This window comes from Podarcis cretensis, assembly GCF_951804945.1.
Source record: "Podarcis cretensis genome assembly, chromosome: 8".
NCBI classification, from domain to species: Eukaryota; Metazoa; Chordata; class Lepidosauria; order Squamata; family Lacertidae; genus Podarcis; species Podarcis cretensis.
In genome coordinates this window covers 60599841-60622526 of record NC_137177.1, presented here as the reverse complement: position 1 = coordinate 60622526, position 22686 = coordinate 60599841, and the positions used below count along the sequence as shown (strand labels likewise).

The 22686-nt window shown below is 44.6% G+C and overlaps 1 protein-coding gene and 1 long non-coding RNA gene across 3 annotated transcripts in view; both read left to right on the top strand.

The window, feature by feature from the left end:
- Positions 1 to 22686, top strand: part of LONP2 (lon peptidase 2, peroxisomal) — a 51275-nt gene that overhangs the window by 14545 nt on the left and 14044 nt on the right. For both annotated transcript variants that reach the window (XM_079988778.1, XM_079988777.1), the window contains exons 8-11: positions 5038 to 5179; positions 15470 to 15620; positions 15866 to 15992; positions 16711 to 16844. In XM_079988778.1, coding sequence (XP_079844904.1) covers positions 5038 to 5179; positions 15470 to 15620; positions 15866 to 15992; positions 16711 to 16844 — 554 coding nt within the window. The remainder of the gene's footprint in view (positions 1 to 5037; positions 5180 to 15469; positions 15621 to 15865; positions 15993 to 16710; positions 16845 to 22686) is intronic.
- LOC307223139 lies at positions 5192 to 12527 on the top strand. The gene is made up of 3 exons (XR_013841982.1): positions 5192 to 5468; positions 5713 to 7837; positions 7968 to 12527. It is a non-coding gene; the product is annotated as an uncharacterized lncRNA (long non-coding RNA).

Genomic DNA, 22686 nt, shown 5'->3' with positions numbered 1-22686 from the left:
GTGCAGTTTTCATGACCTGGCCCACCTGCTTTTTCCATACATCTAAATCAAGACACCAAGACAGAACATCCTCCAGGTGATTGCAAATCACTCCGCTTCAGGTTAGCTTTGTTAGGTTAGCTTTGTTTCACAGCTTCCACTACCTGTTATAATTGGATTAATACAATAGGCCGGACAACACAATTAGCCATTGCAGCCTCCTGTGTGTGTTTGAGGAGGCCTCCTGCACAATCTGTGCATTGTGGAATATACTTTGATGTTTCTAGATGTCCAAATACAGCATATTCCTTAGCATGCTAAACATGGGAGTGGCCAAGCGTCCCCCCCCCCTTAAGGGACTGACTTGCTGTTGTTACATATATCAAGCACTAAATCTAGGTGATATGATGTTCTCATCCCCTGTTGGCCATTGATGTGGGGCTGAAGCAGGCAAACCTGACAATATATATCTCTCTCTGCTGTTGACAGTGCTCTACCAAAGTGGTAACAGCATGCTGCTGTTCACGTGGAAACCACTAGAGGTTGTCCAATGTTTAGGAAGTATGCAGGGAACATATTTTTATGAAGAGAGTGGCAGCTTGGACTTCCAGCTGAAGCCTGCTAGTTTCAGAACATATGCTAGCAAAGTTTTAAAAGAGCACAGTGCAATAAATAGCTCCCCACCTTTGTGTCCCCACAAAGGACTTGTGGCTCTTTCTGGGAGTTCTCATCTCCCACCTCCACATGTATCCTTTTGGGTTTTGGTAAAGGTAAAGGGACCCCTGGCCATTAGGTCCAGTCGTGGCCGACTCTGGGGTTGCGGCGCTCATCTCGCTTTATTGGCCGAGGGAGCCGGCGTACAGCTTCCAGGTCATGTGGCCAGCATGACTAAGCCAACTCTATGACTAAGCCAACTCTCTTCCAACTCTATGATTCTATGATTCTATTATGTCAGGAGTGCTCTGATAGTGTTTCCTGCTTGGCAGGGGGTTGGACTCGATGGCCCTTGTGGTCTCTTCCAACTCTATGATTCTATGATTCTAAGCCACTTCTGGGGAACCAGAGCAGCGCACGGAAACGCCGTTTACCTTCCCACCTATTTATCTACTTGCACTTTGATGTGCTTTCGAATTGCTAGGTTGGCAGGAGCAGGGACTGAGCAATGGGAGCTCACCCCATTGCGGGGATTCAAACCGCTGACCTTCTGATTGGCAGGTCCTAGGCTCTGTGGTTTAATCCACAGCGCCACCCGCGTTCCTCTTGGGTTTCGTTAAGCCCCCTTAAAAAAATGTTCAGCTTTAAGAGCAGCAAACAATTTTGAGTCTGCTGTTGGGGGATGGCAGGAGAAGACTTTGTCGCTTCACTGTGCACCATTGATCTCTTCACAGCAGTCTCTGGCTTGTGACCCAGTGCTCTGACAGCACCAGAATTCCTCTTTAGAACCGAGTTTGATAAGCAGCAAGACCAGCTGATACCCTTCGACCTGTTTTTGTTATGTGTGTCACTCCTGTGCAAAGCTAGCCTCTAGGAAAACCCAGCTGATTCTGCCAAAAGTGAAAGAAGAGTTGCCAGAGGCATGCCAGTGTGTTGTATTTGGGGAAGGACTTGTAGCTCAGTGTTAGAGGAGATGCTTTGCATGCAGATGATCCAGGTTCAGTCCGCGGCATCTGTTTGGAACCCTGGAGAGAAGTTTACATGTTTAGGAGCTGAGCTAGGTGTATCCATGTACTGAGCTAAGTGCACCAGTGATCTGACACCAGCATAAGCCAGATTCCTGGAAGTGTTGGGATAGTTCTCAAGCAAAGCTGGGTTGAAATCTGTACTCAGCTGTGAAGTTCACTATGTGGCCTTGCGAAAATTACTCTCAGCTTCAATTATTTCTCAGGATTATTATTGGGATAAAATGGAGGGGCTGGGAAGAAATCATGCACATTGCCCTAAATTTCTTGGAGAAAAGGTGGGATATAAACAAAATAAATAAAGTAAAAACAAAGTGTTTATTCCCTCATCCGCTAATGAAGACATGATATCTGCTTGCTTTCTCCTTGCTCTCCCTCTTTTGTGTAAAAGATAAGTTGGATCTTCACTGAGTTAGCATTTTTGATGAGGTCTATTCCTAAATCTGCACTGTGAACGACAGTATCAACAAGGAAATGAGAGCTATTTATAGTATTGTGTTGCACAGAAGTTGTGTGTGTGTGTGTGTTTAAGTAACATCTCATGTGATATTCAGATATGGGAAGAAGGGAACACCCAGAACTCGCCATGTAAGGGCAGCTCACGTGCTTAGAGTTTGCCGTGCATGTGAATCTGCCTTCCATTTGGGCTCCGAGGATTCACTACTGTTTTCCATTCTGCAAACAAAGTTAGTCTCGTAATAGAGAACCCAAACTGACACTTTCCAGCTGTCCTTTGCTTTCGCTGGGCAGCTGTTCCGTGCTTGTGTGTGAAAAGTTTGCCCCATCATGTTAGAGACCAAGCTTATTTGGGAAAATAGAACTGGCGACAGCTTCAGAATTTCTGCTTCATTCTTAGCATATATCTTCCTTCTTTAAAAAGAAATACTCTGGGGGCAGATTCAGAGGCTTTGGAAGAAAGCCACACAGTCAGGCATCTCCTTATTTGGCTGGGTAAAAGTGAAATCAGCATAGGTTAATTAAGATATGGATCAAGTCCACTGTGCCAATATATTAAGACTCCTTATTTAAATTTCTGATTCAACAAATCAGCTTTGTATAAAGGTAGAAGATACATTTTTATCCCACCCTGCCTCTAAGGAGACCTCTTACAAAATTGTTATTTCCCCTTCCTAAATGGTTATCATCGTAACAATCCTGTGAAGTAATTTACACCGAGAGACAGAGAGCCTATGTGTCTGGCCCAAGGTAACCCATGGTTTAGCACGGACTTTAACCCAGATCTCCCTGGTCAAGGTCCAACCCTGTGTCCACTGCATCCTGCTGACTTTCCAGGAACACAGTTCTATTGATGTTAAGCACTTTGAAGTCCCATTGATTTTTTATTTTTTGTGGAACTGACTTAAGGGAGCAAATTCCTTTGAACTTGTGTGTGCTAAAGTTGTTCTGTGAATGACTGCCAATGGGCCCACTGTTCATCTGTCTTCCGCCCACCCCCTGTACAGCCCCTTTAGGCCTACCCAACCTTCTCACTTTTCATGGTGCAGATATTTCCAAGGCATTTGTTATTTTTAAAAGCTGCAATAGGCAGCAGCAATACGTGAATAGTGATCAGGATCCTTCCCCCTGGGTGGTTGATGGTAGACTTGTCCTGTGATGGGGAGGGGAGCTGTCCAGCTGGAGCAGACTCTCAGGCTGGCTTCGTTTGTCTCACCCCCCAACCCTTTTTACTTGTAGTTCACCGTGATGTCCAAATCAAGCAAGCTACAGAGAGTTTCTCTACAAACCAGAAACTGAAAACAGTAATTTGAAGTGGGTTTTCATACTTTTCCCAGTTTGGATGCCCTGACAAATGGTGTTTACCACTAACCAGGAAACGGAGCAGGGAATTGGTATGGAGACAAATGGAGAGAATGAACCCCCAGCACATTCCTACAAACCAAAATCTGGTTTAGTCATAACATCTGATTCAGGCCAATGTAGTGCTTTAATATGGCTAGAGTAGTACCAGTCCTCAAGATTAGGATAATTACAGGCATAGAGAGAGAGACAGAGCTGATGCCATCCATTTATGGAGATCTCTTGCAAATAAGAGTGTCATTACAGGCTACTGAGTCTAATTCTGATTACTATTGTTTTCCAGATCAAAGAATTCCCACCTCCATGCAGAAGCAGAAACTAAATGATTTTGCTTTGAGCTTAGAAACTTGCTCACAGTTTGTTCCTTTAAATTGTCTAAATGTATTAAATACTTTTATTTATTTTGGAGAGACAGTGGAAATATTAGAGTTTGGATGGAGTGTGGGTGAACAGTTTGTTTTTTCATTGGGAATAGTACCAACATAAAGATTCCAAGCAAAGGTTTTTTGTGTGTGTGTGGTTGTAAACAGCCAGGCCAGTGCAGAAAGAAACCTATTTCCTTATTGCTTGACATTTTCCAGGACTCACCATGGCAAGGGAGGTGGTGGGAGGAGGGAGGAGGCAGAGCACTGAGAATCCAGGGCCCGAGGGAAGGGTGAGGGAAGAAGTCATGGGGATCATGCCTCTGCCCCCTTGGTTTCAACGCTGGAGGCTGAAGCTTCTCTCCAGCTACTTGATATTCAGGCGAAATGTTTTGCTGATTAAGGGCCTTTCCCTAACCATGCTCCATGAATGCCATTTAAAAACTTTTGATTCATAGATGCAGTAGGAGGAGGAGAATCATCAAAGGCACTGCAGTATCATGTAAAACTCCTTGAGGGTTGTGTGACACTAGCTAATTTAGCAGCGATGAATTTGAAATAGAAGGACTAGGTGCAGAGCTTGCCGTGTGTCTGCTCACCTGGGGCTAGTAGCAGGGGCGTCCCTCCTTTCAACTGTGCCCCTCCCTTGTTTTGGATTTCTACACCCCCTGTTGGCTCCTCCCTGCAGGCACAGCTTCCACTTTTTCTGTTGGTGCACATCCAAAGCAGGAAATATAGTTCATGGCTTCTAAAAGATCCCAAATGGGAAACCATAGTTTGAAGTTGGCTTCCAGGTTTCATTGGAAGCCATTAAACACCCTTCTCAAGCCAGACATAACAGGGCAGCTCACTGTGACTTCCTGCCATTTGTTTCCCTATTTGTTCAAAAGGTGTAGGGAGCCATATGCATGTGTGTGTCTGAAGCTTCTTTGTATTTTGGCTTTGGTTTATTTTAAACATCAGAACACAGCCAATATCTAAATCAGCCTTCTGCAACCTAGAGCCCTCCAGACGGACTGCAGCTCCCATCAACTCCAACCAGTATGGCTAATGGTTGGGGACGAAGGAGAGCAACAGGTTGCAGAAGGCTGATGATTATCTGATTGGGTTTTTTTGGGTGACTTTGGAAAGAGAACATAAAACAATTTGCTTCCAATTTGCTGTTCCGTATTTCAACCTCATCCCTTGCTCCCCACAAGGCGCACCTACGTTGGCAGCATGCCTGGGAGGATCATCAATGGCTTGAAGACTGTTGGGGTTAACAATCCAGTGTTCCTGCTCGATGAGGTTGACAAGCTTGGAAAGAGCCTGCAGGGGGATCCTGCGGCTGCTTTGCTTGAGGTAAGAAGTGAAACGAGCTCCTTCTCTGTTGCATGTAGCACACCTTTTTCTTCAGATCAGCTGTCTAATTCTGAGCTTGACAAATGGAGATATCATTTTTCCTGATCACAGTGTAGGGCTTTTGGAGATGGAAATAACACTGGACAAAAAAATAAGAAAGCCAATTCCATTTGTGTATGTGGAGCCATCAGTTGCTTAATAACTGTAGTATTTGATGATTAAGAGCATAAGAAGAGCCCTCCTGGATCAGACCAAAGTCTGTCTAGCTCAGCATCTTGTTTTCCCCTCAGTTACCAACTACAGTGGTACCTCGGGTTAAGTACTTAATTCATTTGGGAGGTCTGTTCTTAACCTGAAACTATTCTTAACCTGAAGCACCACTTTAGCTAATGGGGCCTTCTGCTGCTGCCGCGCCGCCGGAGCACAATTTCTGTTCTCATCCTGAAGTAAAGTTCTTAACCTGAGGTACTATTTCTGGGTTAGTGGAGTCTGTAACCTGAAGCGTATGGAACCTGAAGCATATGTAACCCGAGGTACCACTGTAGATGCATTAGCAGGGAGTGAACAAGAACCATCTCATGTTGTTGTCCCCAGGTTCTGGTAGTCATAAAACTGTTGTATTAACAACTGGGGATTTGTGTGCTTCTGCATCAAAAACTAAAGTAGTGACTTGCTTTTTGACAGCATATTAATCTGAATGTTTGATCCAGGGTAAAGGGAAACTCCAGTTAGCCCCATTGCTGTTAACATCAGGAGTCAATGGCTTAACTACCATTAAGGGGGTGGGGGTAGAGATTTGCTCCAGGTAAAGGGGGGTGCTGTAGGGACAGGGGCATATAGTCAGGTCACATCTTAATATGCATAAACTTACTGAGACCTCTGGGTATGGGGTGGTATATAAATTCAATTTAAAAAAAAATAATAATACACAATTCCAACTGTATGCCCTTGGCTGCATCTCCATTCCAGGATCTATTCCAGCCATTTTGATCTGCCATGCTTTCTCTCTCTGCCCTTCTCCGTCCTCCTCCCTTGCAGGTGGAGGAGTGAGGAGAGGCAGTGGGTACATCAGGAAAGGGTGTCCCAGTGGAGCTTGCCAGACAGTAACCAGCCATGAAAAGGTCATTTTGGCAATACACAATTTTCACATAGGCATGCTACCCTTGGAACATAACCCCATCATATGAGGCGACTCGACTGTGTTCTTGAGGCTGGTTTTCAGTCCTTTAACCAAGTTTAACATGAAGCCAGTGTTGCATCCATATGTTGGGCCCTGTGTGTTGGAAGAGCTATTGAAAGTAATGTGGGTGCTTTGTTTCAATATATTTTTTTGTGTGTGTGTGTGTGTTATGATGATATCAGAGATACTTTCTGGAACGTTGAGATTGGTAGCTATTTTGGAGCACTGAGATAAGAAAACAACAACACAAGGGAGAGTCCTTGGGCAGCTGCTGGATCCTTCATCTGATTGCCGTGGGACTAGCTGACATTCTTACAAAAAGGCATTTTTATTTATAACATGCAACAACAGGAAGGAAGTCAGGCAGAACGATCCGGCTCCATTTGCAGAATGGCAAATGCTTTGCCGTGGCAGAGGCTGTGCAAAGGAATTTGTCTTCATATAGTATGGAGATCCCCAAGCGCTGTGACTGCATTGTACTAGTACTGCGGCAAAACTCTTGTTTTTTTAGTGTGACTGAAGACAAGAGAAGGCCAGCTTTGTGTAACCTGGGGTTGCTACCTAGCTTTGGATGATTGCAGTTACTTTGATTGTGAATGAAACAATTTTATCATTACAATCTCAAGACATCCCTGAGTTTCTTTTATCCTTAAAGCTTCCCAGGGCAGGTTAACATGGGCTGCGCCTGGTGTTGGGGAAACTTGTGACCCTCCAGATCTTGCTGGACTGCAACTCCCATCAACGTTCTTACTGGTGCTGATGGGAGATGGAGTCCACCATCAGCTCAAAGGTCCCTGCCTCAGGCTGGGCCATTCCTTAAATTGTGCTGAAATATTTCTCACTGAGGAACAAATTCGTATTCTAGGGCTGAAGAAATGTTTCATTTTGTAGACACCAGCATTGAACAAGATCCCCCAGATATGTTGGCACCAGCATTGCCTGGGGCTCCTTTTTTTCAACCTTCTGTGATAAAACTGAAAGGACTTATGGTCCTTCCCAAATATTCCCTGCCCTATACACTGGAGGGAGAAAGACCCAGTTTGTCCATTGCTGGGTAATGTTGGTAGTTCAGATGGTGGGACTGAGGTGCCGTGTTGCTTGAGCAAAGCAGAACGTCTTCCTATTTCCAGTTACTGTCCATCAACAAGAAAACATTTGTTCTATATTTGGATGACCCCACTGAAGGTCAGAGTAGAAAGAAAAGGTTCCAAGTGTGTCTCGATGGAAAACCTTGGTAGGCAGATACGAAGCAAAAAACAAGTGGGCAGGCCACTAAGTGTTCTTGGGGTTTTTATGTATGTTGTGGAAATGAAGGAGCTTAATTAAAATAGTAATAATAATTTATTTAAAAACTTTAGAAACCACTCTTCCATAAAAGTGCAAAGGTCAGTATACAAAGAAATTTAAAGTTACAAAAGTATTATAACACAAACCAATGGTACAGTGAAATCAAAACCATTCAACCAGCTAAAGATAAGGTAAAGGTAAAGGTACCCCTGCCCGTACGGGCCAGTCTTGACAGACTCTAGGGTTGTGCGCTCATCTCACTCTAGAGGCCGGGAGCCAGGGCTGTCCGCAGACACTTCCGGGTAACGTGGGAAAGATAAGGTAATACAAAATGCCTAAGCAAATATAAACATTTAACCTGGTGCTGAAAAGAATACAGGGTCAATGCCAGGCATATCTTCCTCTGGAAAACATTCCGCAGTCAGGCGATCCCCAGAGAAAATATCTTTTTCCTTTGCACATAATGTACTTCCCCTAACAATGTAATACAGAAGAGGTTTTTAATACATAAAAACTCTCCCTTTCACCCTTACTATGTATGCTCTTAAGGGACGCGGGTGGCACTGTGGGTTAAACCACAGAGCCTAGGGCTTGCCGATCAGAAGGTTGACGGTTCGAATCCCCGCGATGGGGTGAGCTCCCATTGCTCGGTCCCTGCTCCTGCCAACCTAGCAGTTTGAAAGCACATCAAAGTTCAAGTAGATAAATAGGTACCACTCCGGCGGGAAGGTAAACGGCGTTTCCGTGCGCTGCTCTGGTTTGCCAGAAGCGGCTTAGTCATGCTGGCCACATGACCTGGAAGCTGTACGCCGGCTCCCTTGGCCAGTAAAGCGAGATGAGCGCCGCAACCCCAGAGTCGGTCACGACTGGACCTAATGGTTAGGGGTCTCATTACCATTACCATGTATGCTCTCCTTTTTGGTGCTTTTGATCATTTTACATTTTAATCTTCACCAGATATGGTAAGTTTCGTTTATTGACCAAACTGTTGACCGAAACCCCAATGCAACTCACAGCAATGTACAGAACCCTAGAGTTGCAGGGGTGGAAGGAACCCCAAGGTAATCTAGTCCAACCCCCTCCAATGCATCTGTTTCAGTGCAAACAATATCTAGGCTGCCACAAACACCCTACCCTTGGCCAAATGACATAAGATAAAAAATGCCACCAAAGGCCTGACAGAATAATGTTTGATGTTCTATCACCAAAGAAGGGTCACCCAGGCATCTTGCAGCAGTTAATACCAGAGCCTGGGGCCATATTGGTGGAGGCCCTTGCGTCAGGACTGGGATGTAGAGCAGGGCTTCCATCCACCGAGGACTGAAGTGTGCAAGCTTTGGTTTCAAATGAGGACATGAAGAGGTTAAGCAATGCCAACAGATGTCTGTCGGAGCTGCCTATTGCTTTCCTACGACAGATGGGCTACCTGCTTTAAATGATGAGCCTTCCCAGTCTTACCTGTTGAAATCCAAGCACCATTTTCATAATTAATCCCCCACCCTCTCCTCCACCAGTCATCAGTGAATGTAACAAGCCTTTTCTGTTAAGCAGGCTGTAGACATTCCTTATAGCTTTATCTCTGATTTCAAAATGGGTCAGCGGCAGCACAAGAAAGAAGAAACTCCCTTAGTAGAAGCTTCCACACTATTTTAGATTCACGTGGGGTTAAAGGTCCCCCCCCCACTCACTCTCTCACTCATATTTACCTCATTCTTCAATATATATATTTTAAGTTTCAGCAATGAAAGCTAAGTGAGATGGCTTTCTATTCTTGACAAATGTTCAAACTCTCTGTGTGTACGTGTGATATATAATTTTAATTAGCAGCACTCTTCTGGGTCCATAAGTCAAGTCGCTAAAGCAAAAGGGATGTATTCATGCCATAATGGAAAGGATAAATTATCTTGACAGCAGCATGCAATTGCTTGGGCATCACAGAGGTCCTGTCATGTGTTATGTGAGAACTTTTCATGTCAAAGCCACATTGATAATTTATCAAGCGCCAAGCAAGAGCTCTAGAGTTCAAGGGAAGGGTGGTGGAAGAAAGGTGCTAGCGGAGTGTGATGTTGCCGACAGGTGTGGATCACAGAATTCTATGTAGATGAGTGAAGGTGACTAAGGAAGGGGAGTTGTGTTGCCTTTCGATACCTAGGAAACCACAAATATCAAGGTTTATATAACAAGAGCTTCATTGTATGATCCTCTGTCTGCCCTTAATTTTAGATAGCGTGTGTGTTAAGGGGAATGCAAGTTGAGTAGTTAATGTGCACAACAACCAGTCGCTGTGCCCATTCACCAGCCCTCATGGAGAATATGCATATAATCCTTCCATGAAGAGGGAAACATGCACATTTCCCCATCTGTATACATAATCTCCAGCAGGCCTTGGGAAATGTGTATCTATCAATTGAATTCTGTACATTTTCCAGCTATGGAATAGCCTTGAGGAATGTGCATATCTCAGCTGAATTTTGTACATTCTCTGGGTAACATGCAAATATTCTCCAGTCAATATGCATAGTCTCCACAAAACATGTTTCCCCACTCTGCATTTCTTGTTCAGAAATTGTGCAGCATACACCCCCTGGGCTGCTTCTGGCCCACTGTTTAATCTTACATGGCCAACAACCTACCCTGTCATTGATCAGCCAAGCAGCAGGAAGGGGCAGGAAGGGAGGCCTCCAGATAAATATTAACTTTGTTTTGCTCTTCCGTACTGTTATTAATCTTCAGGAAATTGCCAGCCTGTGCCAGAAATGGCAGTGGGTGGGATCAGAGGTACTTCACACTCCTCCTTCCCCAGCGCTCTTCCCTGCTGAGTAACTCTTCCTCAACATCACATTGTCCTTTCTGCACTGGTCTTTCATCAGTTATAGGAGAGTACTGTAGAACTGCCTTCCATTCAAATGCACTATCATATAGTAAAACTAGACTATGCAAGTATCTCACTAACTGAATTAGGTTTGCACACGCAAGCGACTTTCCTTATTTTTTAGGGCAAGAAACTAAAATCAGTTTTCCTTTGAAGCCTTATCTTAATATACAGCCCAGTGTATACGGTATGGACCAACTCAAGGGTTGTCCAACCCGCTCCGAGGCATACAGAAATTAGTGAGTCTTTGTTTTGGTGAAATGGAGGGTGCTCGACTTCAGACATGCTGGAACACTGCTTCAGCCACACCCACAAATTAAACCCCCCTCCCTCATTACATTAATTACAGGATTTTCTTTTCTATGCACTGCATGTTCACTTTGAGTGCCAGCCCTACTCCTTCAAGTTAGAATGTTGTTCTGGAATGTAATGGATACTGCAGGCTGCTTTCTGGAAAGCTGTGCTGCTTTTTAGGAAACGGATCTCATTTTAAAGATGACTGGTGCCATGCACCTCCATAAAGACAGTTTGTTTCCTTCATTCAGCATCATTCTGCTGTTTCCTCTGTACTGCATTAGTTGGGCTTTTGCCTTCTGCTTTAACTGATGCTTCTGGCAGCAATTCAGGAAAGCAAAAGAAAGCTTGGAAATGATTAAGAAGTTCCTTTCTGCAAACACCGTGAAGAACAGCAGTGCCTTATGAATAGATTTAACGTTTTATTTCAAGTTTTTGTGTTCCACCTGCCCTTAGGTGGGCATAAGCAGTTGCAGAAGCGTGTACGGTAGTGTTTTATCCTGGTGCCCCAAAGCCTGGGATTCTTAGTGCAGTTCTGCACAATACCTGACATGAGGTGGTAAAGTGAGGCGGTAGTATTCTGAGTGGTATCCACTCTGATTACAGGTATATTTTATGTGTGTGTGGATTGCTAATAATCTTGGATGCTCCTTTGCAGAGAAAAACTCCTTATAGTCAACTTGCATCATAAGAGAACGTAGGAAGGCTGGATCAGGCCCAAGCCTATCTAGTCCAGCCTTCTGTTCCCATAGTGGCCAGCCAGACGTCTCTGGTAAACTCATAAGCAAAACATGAGCACAATGTCACTCTCTCTCCCATGTTTCCCAGCAACTGGTATTTAGATCCATGGCACCTCTTAATACTGAATACAGTCCTCATGGTTAGTAGTAATTAACCAGAGAGAGAATTATGCAGGGAATCTTTAGCCCTCCTGGCGTGCTTGCTGGAGTTGATGGAAGTTTAGCCTAGCATCATCCGAAGGGCCAAAGTTTCCCCACACCTATGCTAAAGCTTCTTCTCCCGTGTATGAATTTACTATGTGCAGGGAATGTTTAATGTGGGAGAGCCTTTGAAAATGTAAACTTGTTGAGGCATGTACTGAGTGCCCATTCAACACGACAGTGGAGTGTGTCAATGGAACAGAAAAAAGCACCAGACAGTTTGGGTAGGGTCGGTTCTGTTACTGACAGTATAATGCAGTTTCACAGCTTAGCAGTTACCTACTGGTGTAGTATACAGTCTTTATAGCAGTCTTTCCAGTCTCCTTGCAGGTTTCCAGCACAAACTAGGCTCTGGCCAAAGGCAAAGGCCAAGAGCAAGCTTGCTTCAAACACAAGTATATTTATACTTTACATTGTGCTGAGTCACTCTCAAATGCTTGCTGACTCACTCACTCTCACATGCTTAACTGGTTTAGCTTTGCCATATTTCGAAAGGTGGAAATCCGGACACAAAAGTTGTTGAGCAAAATCTTTAAAAAAGAGGAATTTTTTGAGCTGTTTTAACAGAAAGCTGCCAAAACCTACACTGCCAACATGGGTTGCCATATGTCCGGATTTTCCCAGACATTTAAGCGATTCCCACAGTTTCCGACGGCCGAATCCTGGCTATGTCCGGGAAATTCTAGGTGCATGGCAACCCTAAACTAGTTGCAGGTGCAGGACAAACATTCCCCAAATTATCCAGCAAACCTAACTTTTACTTGTCCTTTTTCTCTGCATAAAGGTAAAGGGACCCCTGACCGTTAGGTCCAGTCGTGACCGACTCTGGGGTTGCGGCGCTCATCTCGCTTTATTGGCCGAGGGAACCGGTGTACAGCTTCCGGGTCATGTGGCCAGCATGACTAAGCCGCTTCTGGCAAACCAGAGCAGCGCACAGAAACACCGTTTACCTTCCTGCCGGAATGGTACCTATTTATCTACTTGAACTTTGACGTGCTTTCGAACTGCTAGGTTGGCAGGAGCAGGGACTGAGCAATGGGAGCTCACCTCGTCGCGGGGATTTGAACCGCCGACCTTCTGATCAGCAAGTCCTAGGCTCTGTGGTTTAACCCACAGCACCACCCGTGTCCCTTGTTTTTTTTTTTTTTTTTTTGTCCTCTGCATAAATAAGCCCTTATACATTAACAAAACTCTGCTCCCATCAGGAATGGTACAGAATTCCACTATCCCATTCTTCTAAAAAAAATTTAAAATGTACTTAAATTGTATATCAGTGTTTTTTAACAAAAGGATCTACTTTTTTTTTAAAAAAAAAATCCCAATCCTTGCCCTCTCACCAGCATATGCTCATTTACCTACCCAGCCTGAAGCTTATCCCTCCCAGCAGAAAGGATACGAGAGAGGGAAAAGAGAGAGAAGGAAAGGTGCAGCAACGTTGAGACTGATCCAAACATTATAGTGCAAAGACTTCCAGAAAAGCAGGCTCACATAACTTGCAGTTTCTCAGATGCTGCATTTCTTTAAGGTGCCTCAACACTTTTTCATGTTTGGGCTGCCGCAGACGACCACAACTACCCCTCCGGAAGTGGCACTTCTCTTCAAAGCAATCTGCTAATTATTTGCAAGGTGCAGCATATCTTCCACGCAGGAGTCTTAGACTCCCAACATCGCCTGTGATGTGAAGGTCAGCTCTGAGAACGTGCCTAGAATTAAACGGGCAAGCCCTTGTGCCATCGGCCACCTAATGGCCCCACACTCCTAAATAATTCACCAAGTGACTGCTTGAAACAAGTGTCATATTGTGAGCGCTTGTAAGCTCCAGTGTTCACCTTGAAACGCAGCAGGAACCAGAGTGGAGTGCCCATTTTAATTTATCCTTAATTAACATCCTGTTACTCAAGTGACAGTGGCAATTTTGCTTGGTGGCTGTTTGACAGAGAAATAAGCAAAGGGAGGTGCTTGGAGTGTAAGTGTTTGTATCAGTGACACTAACTCATCCTTTAATGGATGGTAAATTACCCTGCTGTGTCCTTCTTGATAGCCTCAACAGAGATCCATGCTTGCGAGCACTCAACCAGAATAAGAGCTAGTGAAATGCATCCCTCCTAGCTGTGTACAGTCAAACTAGCTTCTCAGATCCGATGCGCTCTAATTTCCCTTTTCACCCTAATTTTTCACATGTACCCATTGAAAAGTCATTTTAAAAAGCAGCAATTGATTATTGACACTTGGATTTTGTTGCTCACACTTTACTCCACTCATTTGGCTTCTGCCCATCCCACTTCCTTCAGTTGACCACACTCAGAAAATAGGGCGGGGTTACATTTGATATGGGCAGCTCTACCGTCCAATCACAAGTGCAATTTAGTTTCACTCCTACCTTCTCACTGGCTGTTGATTCTCCTGCTCTCGACCATGAGAGGATAATAATAATGATAATGATAATGATAATGATAATGATAATGATAATGATAATGATGGAGGTAACCAGCTCAGAGTAGACCCACTGAAATTAATGGCCCATGTCCATTCATCTGAATGGATTTACTTGGAGTGGAGCTAACATTGGCTACAACCCAGGGAATATTAGAATTAAAGATTAAGATAATACTTTGCATTTATATGACATATTGCAATTGTTCAAAGCACCATGCATGTCTATTCTTTTAAATGGAGATGCTAGACATCGAGCTGGAAGACCTTCTGTAGGAAAAGCATGTGTTCCATTACTAATCTACCACTGATCTATGGTCTCTCCCTGAGCCACTCTTCTGCCTTGAGAGCTCTGGGAATTGAAGTGGTGGCACTTAGGTAGCTCTAGCAGAGAATTCTTCCCATCCTCATAAAACTGAAATTCTGAGGAATGTGGCGTGAGGGAATAATGGCAGTGAAACGAATGGAGAACCTGTATACATTTGGTGCGCCTTCCTCTGTTCTGTGGAATAGCATTCCCATCAAGATACAACAGGCACCGTCTATCTACACTTCCTGAAAACAATTGGAAGGACATTTTTGTTCCGACAGGCTCTCCCAGTTGGAGAAATGGGTCTTTGCCATGAGCATCTATTTTGCATTGTTTCAGTTTTGTTTTAACTGTATTGGCTGTTCTTTGTGTTTTAAATGTTGTTGTTTTTTACTGTTTTTATTGTATATCACCTTCAGACTGTTGTGTAGATGGTCGTTAATAATAATAATTAAGTGTAGCAATGGGACACGGGTGGCGCTGTGGGTTACACCACAGAGCCTAGGACTTGCCGATCAGAAGGTCGGCGGTTCGAATCCCCACGACGGGGTGAGCTCCCATTGCTCGGTCCCTGCTCCTGCCAACCTAGCAGTTCGAAAGCACCTCAAAGTGCAAGTAGATAAATAGGTACCGCTCCAGCAGGAAGGTAAACGGTGTTTCCGTGCGCTGCTCTGGTTCGCCAGAAGCGGCTTAGTCATGCTGGCCACATGATCCGGAAGCTGTCTGCGGACAAATGCCGGCTCCCTTGGCCAATAAAGCGAGATGAGCGCCGCAACCCAAGACTCGGTCACGACTGGACCTAATGGTCAGGGGTCCGTTATCTTTTTTTAAAAAAAAAAATTTCCCGCCAACTGTCTTCTAAAATATAACTAAATATAACTGTTAGATAATGTAACTGCTTATATAGCTGTAACTATGGTCATACTTTCTGAGAGGAATTAAATTTGCAAATCTTTTTCATTTGCTTTTTAAGGTCTTGGATCCTGAGCAAAACCACAGCTTCACAGACCATTACTTAAACGTAGCCTTTGACTTGTCCCAAGTACTTTTCATTGCCACAGCCAACACAACTGCCACCATTCCACCTGCTTTGCTGGATAGAATGGAGATCATCCAAGTTCCAGGTGATGTAGAACTGACCAGGGTGTGGATGATGTTAAGGCAGAATGTATCAATGATTCCTGCTGCTTGTCAGCGCTGCCTGCCATTCTTGTATATCATAGATGGCCACTGCCGGTATCTTCTCCCATCTCGCTCTCTTTCCAGCTGAGGCTAAAACTTCATTTCCTTTAAAAATCTGGCTTTGTATGTGACTTCTGATGCGAGTTCTATATCCTAGTTCTTCTAAAAGATGTGTCTTGTTTCAAAGGATACACGCAAGAAGAGAAGATAGAAATCGCACATCGCCACTTGATTCCAAAGCAGCTTGAGCAACATGGACTGACTCCTCAGCAGATTCAGATTCCTCAAGATGCAACCCTGGCAATCATCACCCGGTAATTTTAAAAAGGTATTTACAGTCGTACCTTGGAATCCGAACGGAATCTGTTCCAGAAGTCCATTCCACTTCTAAAACATTCGAAAACCAAAGTGCGGCTTCTGATTGGCTGCAGGAAGCTCCTGCAGCCAATCAGAAGCCGCAGAAGCCCCGTCAGACGTTTGGGTTCCAAAGAACGTTCACAAACCGGAACACACACTTCTGGGTTTGCGGTGTTCAGGAGCCAAATGTCCGAGTACCAAGGCGTTTGGGTTCTAAGGTACGACTGTATGTGTTTATTTTTCTGTTTGGTACATTTAGTTGCTCTGCTATGTTCTTGCAGCTGCCTAGGAAAATCGATAAATTTAGGTTTGCATTGAAAATGTTGTTCCATGGCACCTGGATTCATTCCTGCCAGGATGGGGGCTGTGTGGCCCTCCAGATGTTGTTGGACTCCAACTCCCATCATCCCTAGCCATTGTGCAAGCTGGCTGGGGCTGATGGGAGTTGGAGTCCAACAACACAAGGAGAGCCACAGATTCCTCATCCCCTCATTAGGATGCAATAATGTCCAACGAAGCCTTTCCCCCATACCTTTTTGCAAATTCATAGAAATATGTTCCCCAAACTAAGAGATAACTTTCCTTGTTGTGGAACAGGGCCCTTAGACAGATCCAGGATTGTGTCAATTTAGACGGGCACTGAAAAGGACAATCTTGGCTGCTTCTTTGTACTAGATACACCCGGGAGGCAGGAGTCCGCTCTTTGGATCGCAAATTTGGAGCCATTTGCCGAGCAGTTGCCGTGAAAGTGGCAGAAGGCCAGCACAAGGAGGCAAAGCCAGATCGCTCTGAAGTGACAGAAGGAGGAGGTTTGTGTGCCTTTTATATCCTTCTGCCAGTCGCAAGCCTTTGCCAGCTCTCTGGCTTGGAAGGTTGCCCAAGGAAGGGGGCCGTCAACATTTCCAAGTTTGTAGATTTGCATATGTTTTGTCCTCGACTGAAATAAATATGTAGTGTTTTTCATTTCGATCGCTCATGATGAGCGATAGAATTATTTGCAGTGCATCTCTGGGGAGAAAGGAAAACTCAAGCCAAGTTTGTGGCTGAGAAATGGGCACACAGTGAGGACTGGCTGCTCAGACCATGTTTTGAACTGTGAAGCCGTTAATAATTTGGGGCTAGCATCCTTGATAAGCTGTTCCTGTCCTGTATCCTGTTATGTTCCCCCATAGCAAGTGCTATCCAAAAAGGCAGGGAGAAAAAGAGGAGTTTCCAGAGAGCTATCCGCAGTCATTGAACACCTGAATACACTATAGAGCCTGAGCAGTCACCCTTTGCTGCTTGGGTGATGTTGGGAGTTTGGAGATAACATGGGAAGGAACAGTTAAGGATGCAGATAAACCAGCATCGCCAGGCTCCTCCAGTGTGATGAATAAGGTTCCAGCAATAACAGAAGCATCACCTATGCTGTGATGCGGTCATGTGAAAAAAGAGGCCCTGAGTCCTCTTGCCAGAGCAATGTAGCCAGATCGTTTCCTGTAACAGTAGCACCAAAAGGATTTCTGCATAGAGCAGGGGTGGGGAACCTTATTCAGCCCAAGGGCCAGATTTGTTTCTGGGCAACCTTTCAGGGGCCACATGCCAGTGGTGGGTGGGTGCAGAGGCAAAAGTAGGTGGAGCAATGAATATGAATTTTACCTTGGTATAGTGGGATAGTTTCCTACACACAGTCACACACCCCTCTCTGTCTTCTGTATAGACAAGCAAGAGGCATGATCAGAACTGAAGGATGCGTTCTAGCCAGGCTAAAACACTTGAGGGTGCGAAGCAGGGCAGTGAGGGGTGTGGCTTGGGAGAGTCCTGAGGGCTAGGTAGAGGCCTGGCAGGCTCCAGCTGAGCCCCAGACCTGACGTTCCTCATCCCTGACCTAGAGTAATGAAAGCAACAAGAAGTGATCAGTGACAGTAGATATTTACCTTTGACTCCAGTGGATATTTACTTGTGGGTTATGATGCTGCCATTCAGAAATCCTTTAAAAGCTTGCATGAAATCACCGACGTGCTGTTGTCAAGGAGGAGGCGATTAGTACTACAATGGGGCATACCTGCTATAAACCGCCTACACAACAAACATAATCAGGGACTGCAGTCTTGCTGATGAGTCAGATGCTTCTGTGTTGGTTGGCAGACTTAAATATGATCATCCAGCACTCGCTTCTTGTCTGGGTGATAGCAAAAAGACATTATGGAGAACTCTTCACCATTCTACCTACCACATGGCAGTTTAAAGGCCTGTTTTTTGAGGCATCTGTGCAGTGTAGAATAGCCTTACGCCCTTGAACTTTTACCTCATTTCCAGGTTTCTTTAACAGCTTGTGGCGGGGGCTCTATTGGCAGCTGAGTTGTTGATACAGTGATTGCCAGCTAAGGGTTTTATGCCAATTTCTTTTTTTCAGATCTGAGAACAGGGGAGACCCAGATGTCTGTACAAGCTTTTCATACTCTTCCCCCCCCCCCAAAGCAGCCCTTTGTTTACTGTTTTGTTATTAATAATCAGAAATAAAATTGAACAGTTAATACACCTTTTAAAAAGATAACGTACCACCGACATCTTACATAGCTTGTGCATTCAGATTCTGAAACCCTGCACTATTGTAATTTAAGAAAGGATGTAGCTGACATCCAGGGGCTGCCTGTATGTGCCTGGAGACAAGATATGTAAAACAAGAAGTATTTTGGCAATGATAAAAGGTAAAGGTAAAGGTACCCCTGCCTGTACGGGCCAGTCTTGACAGACTCTGGGGTTGTGCGCCCATCTCACTTAAGAGGCCAGGGGCCAGCGCTGTCCGGAGACACTTCCGGGTCACGTGGCCAGCGTGACATCGCTGCTCTGGCGAGCCAGAGCCGCACACGGAAACGCGTTTACCTTCCCGCTGGTAAGCGGTCCCTATTTATCTACTTGCACCCGGAGGTGCTTTCGAACTGCTAGGTTGGCAGGCGCTGGGACCGAGCAGCGGGAGCGCACCCCGCCGCAGGGATTCGAACCGCTGACCTTTCGATCGGCAAGCCCTAGGCGCTGAGGCTTTAACCCACAGCGCCACCTGCGTCACCCTCAAATATCTGAAGGGCTGTCACATGGAGGATGGATTGTTTTCTGCTGCTCTAGAGGGTAGGACCCGAAACAGTGTTTTCAAATTTCAAGGAAGGAGATTTTGACTAAACTTTAGAAAGAACTTTCTGACAGTAAGAGCTGTGGAGCGGACTCCCTCGGATGGTGCTGGACTCTCCTTCACTGGAGGTTTTTAAATCAAGGTTGAATGGCCATCTGTCAGAGTTCTTTAGCTGTGACTCCTACCTTGCAGGGGGTCGGACTAAATGACCCTTTGGGTCTCTTCCAGCTCTTCAGTTCTATGAATACCTCAACCAGGAGTCAAAGAACAATGCAACTAATTCCAGAAGGTCCCAAACTATTTGGACTTGTGTCTGTCACCACCACATGGCAAACCTCTGTTTAGAATCAAGGGGTATTTCAAAAAAACCAGTTCATAGTAGGAGCTGGTAGGGAAAAAATAGAAAATTCCCCATGTGGGAACAAGTCCGTGGATGTGCTTAATATATATATATATTTGTTTTGAATACAGGCCATACATCCATAGCAGCAGGATGACCTATGTAAGGCATACAGTAAAAACCTTTTGGTATTTGGTAGCCCATGTTGCTATTCTGGGCTGCTTCAAGAGAGTGATGCTGATTTTCAAAATTTTGTCCTGTACGCTGGAGCTCCTGTATCAGGAGTTTGCTACGCACACTGTTCTCTTCTCTTTAGTGTTCCCAAAATTGAAGTGAAGCGCAGGCTCATCTGAAGTTCCCTGCGTGCATTGGAGCCTCGGAGAACATTAAGTCACAGCTCATGACAGAGCTTGGTTTTTCCCAGGTACCAAAGTGCCTGCTAGAGCAGACTGGGAATCTGATAGCTGGGTCTTGTAGTCCAGAACTGCACATAAAGACCTAGCTCTGGTAAGCGGCATTCACCATCACATTTCTCCCCTTGCAGCCTGGACTCTGGAAGGGATCATGGCTCAATGGCAGAACACGTGCTTTGCATGACAAAAGTCCCAAGTTCAGTCTACAGGCATGGCCAAACTTGGCCCTCCAGATGTTTTGGGACTACAATTCCCATCATCCCTGATCACTGGTCCTGTTAGCTAGGGATGATGGGAGTTGTAGTCCCAAAACATCTGGAGGGCCAAGTTTGGCCATGCCTGGAGATCTGGCAGCAAGTAGTGGAACAGGCCTCCCACCTGAGATTCCCTAACTGTCAGAATAGATGATACTGGAGGCTAGGTAAATGCACAAATAGTCTCAACTGATACAACTATACTACCTATACAGAATGCTTATTGTCAAACCTTTTTAGTGCATCCTTGCTCGAGTCAAAAGTTGTTTGTGTGGCTTTTTTTGGCTCCATCATCCCTGCTTAAAAAGGCCAGTTCTTTCCCTTGAAAGGTCATGTTTGCTGAGGCTGATAGGAGTTGTAGTCCAAACAATTTGGTTGGTATTAAGTTGCAGAAAGCTGTCATTGGAGGATCCCCGTGTATGTGTACTCTTTAGCACTCCCAAGAGAGAGGCAGGAAAACCTCAAATATGTTTAATCTTTGCAGTCATCTCAGATTTCATTGAATGCCCACATGCTTTCCAATAATGCAAGGCAAGGGCTACATCTTTTCTAAAGAAATCCTAGTCAATAAAAAGTATGTGTTAATCAAATATTAAATTAAATCTACATATAACAAAAAAAAAAGTTTTGAAGGTGGGTAAACATGCTTGCTTTGATGTGTAAGTCACAGATGGGTGTCATCTTAGAAAAAGGCATCTTCTCCTAGGTGAGAATGAGAGAGTGACTCTTCTATGATGAAGCATGCATATTAAAGCACATTAACCATTTTTAAAACCGTTGCCTTTTAAGTATGTTGCTTGTTTGGGGATTCTTTAGTCCATTTAAAAATAATGTAAATGGAGTAATTGATTGGTTTTATTGGTGATAGAGTTTTGTTCTGTTTCTAACTGCTTTCAGAAGATTTTACTGAATGCCATTATTTGTACTTTTTTGGTTTTATGTAGCCTATGTACTGATTTTTGTTACAGTGGGTTTTTTTAATACAAGTAATTAATCTATCCAGTTAATTAGTTTAAAATGTGGAGCCCCAGAGAAGATAAAGAAACTAAGATATTTCATAAAGAAAAAAACCTCACATGTAGTGCTGGTAATCAGTTTAAGAGCCCTGAAGTCTTAGTGACTTGAGGAAGGATAACATTTTAGTTATCTAGTTTTACTAGAGAGAGGGCCAAAGCTCAGTGGTAGAGTATCTTTTTTGTTTGCAGAAGGTGCCCCAGGTTCAGTTCCCAGCATCTCCAGGTAGGGCTTGGAGACACTCCCTGTCTGCAGCTCCAGAGAGCCACTCCCAGACAGTGTAGACAACAGCACTGAGCAACGTGGATCAATGGTCAGAAGCATTATGAGGCAGGCAGCTTCCTGTGTTTCTAGCAGAGCAGTTTGGAAGCTCTTCCCTTCACATGATACAGTGACTTGTTTACTATTAAACGCAGAACAAAAGGGAGGCTGTCTTCAGCATTCCAGCTAATCCAGCGAAGGAGTTATTTACAGTGTTAAAATTAGAGCTGGCAATCGCTGCCAGCTAGGAAAGTCATAGCAAGCTGAGTGCTTCCAAATGGTGTAAAACTCCAGTTTGTTAAGGGTTGTCTTTTTTCTTTTTTCCTTTTTGGCTGTCTGGAGAGAACCCAGAAATCCTAATCTGTGAACAGTTGTCTTTGTGTGGCCTGAAATTGACAGCAGGCAAAACAATGCAAAATAAAAGAGAGCCTGACAAATGGGGAAAGGGCTTGATGTTTGGCTGCGCTGGAATTAGAATGGCACTGCTTTAGCCCGAGAAGGAGGTGGGTTGTTTTGTAAAAAAAAGAGAGACAGAGGAGGAGGGCAAATGCTTTGCAGCACGCAAGCCCTGCAGTTGTAAGGAGCTGTAATGAATCAAGCCGTCTTGGAAAACGTTGCTCAGGCCTGCCCAGCTTCAAAACACCTAGCCCAATGCAAGCCACCCGCCATGTATTGTGACTTGTTGGGTCCTTGGCGACATTTCAGTTTCTTCAGTCTTCGATGACCTAGCAGCCAAAAGCCAGGAGATTTATCAAGCCCACCCACCCAACAGTCTGTACCACGTAGTTGGTAGGAAGCCTTCAACTCAGGCCCCCAGTTGCAGGGGCCAAACCTTGCAGTTTCTGTAAGAGACTCTCAAAATATCATCATACAGTATTCAAGCTCAAATAGAGGTTGCCTGACTTCTCATACAGTGCCTGTCCTTCTCCTAAAAGGAAATGATAGAGAGGTCAGGAAACTGGACAAATGGCACACTTTAAATTGTGTAGCGCAGAATTCAGAGCATCACCCCAGAGACAGCTTTAGGCAGAATTCCTGCATTGCGCAGGGGTTCCTTTCAAACTCTATAATTCTATGATTCTAATTGGACAGTGTTCTCGAAGCTACCAGCATGAGTTTGACCAAACTGCGGGTGGAAGACAGGAGTGCCTGGCATGCTCTGGTCCATGGGGTCACAAAGAGTCAGACACGACTAAACGACTAAACAACAACAACAACAACGTTTTCTTTCTTTTCTTTTGAAAATATCATATTTTTTTA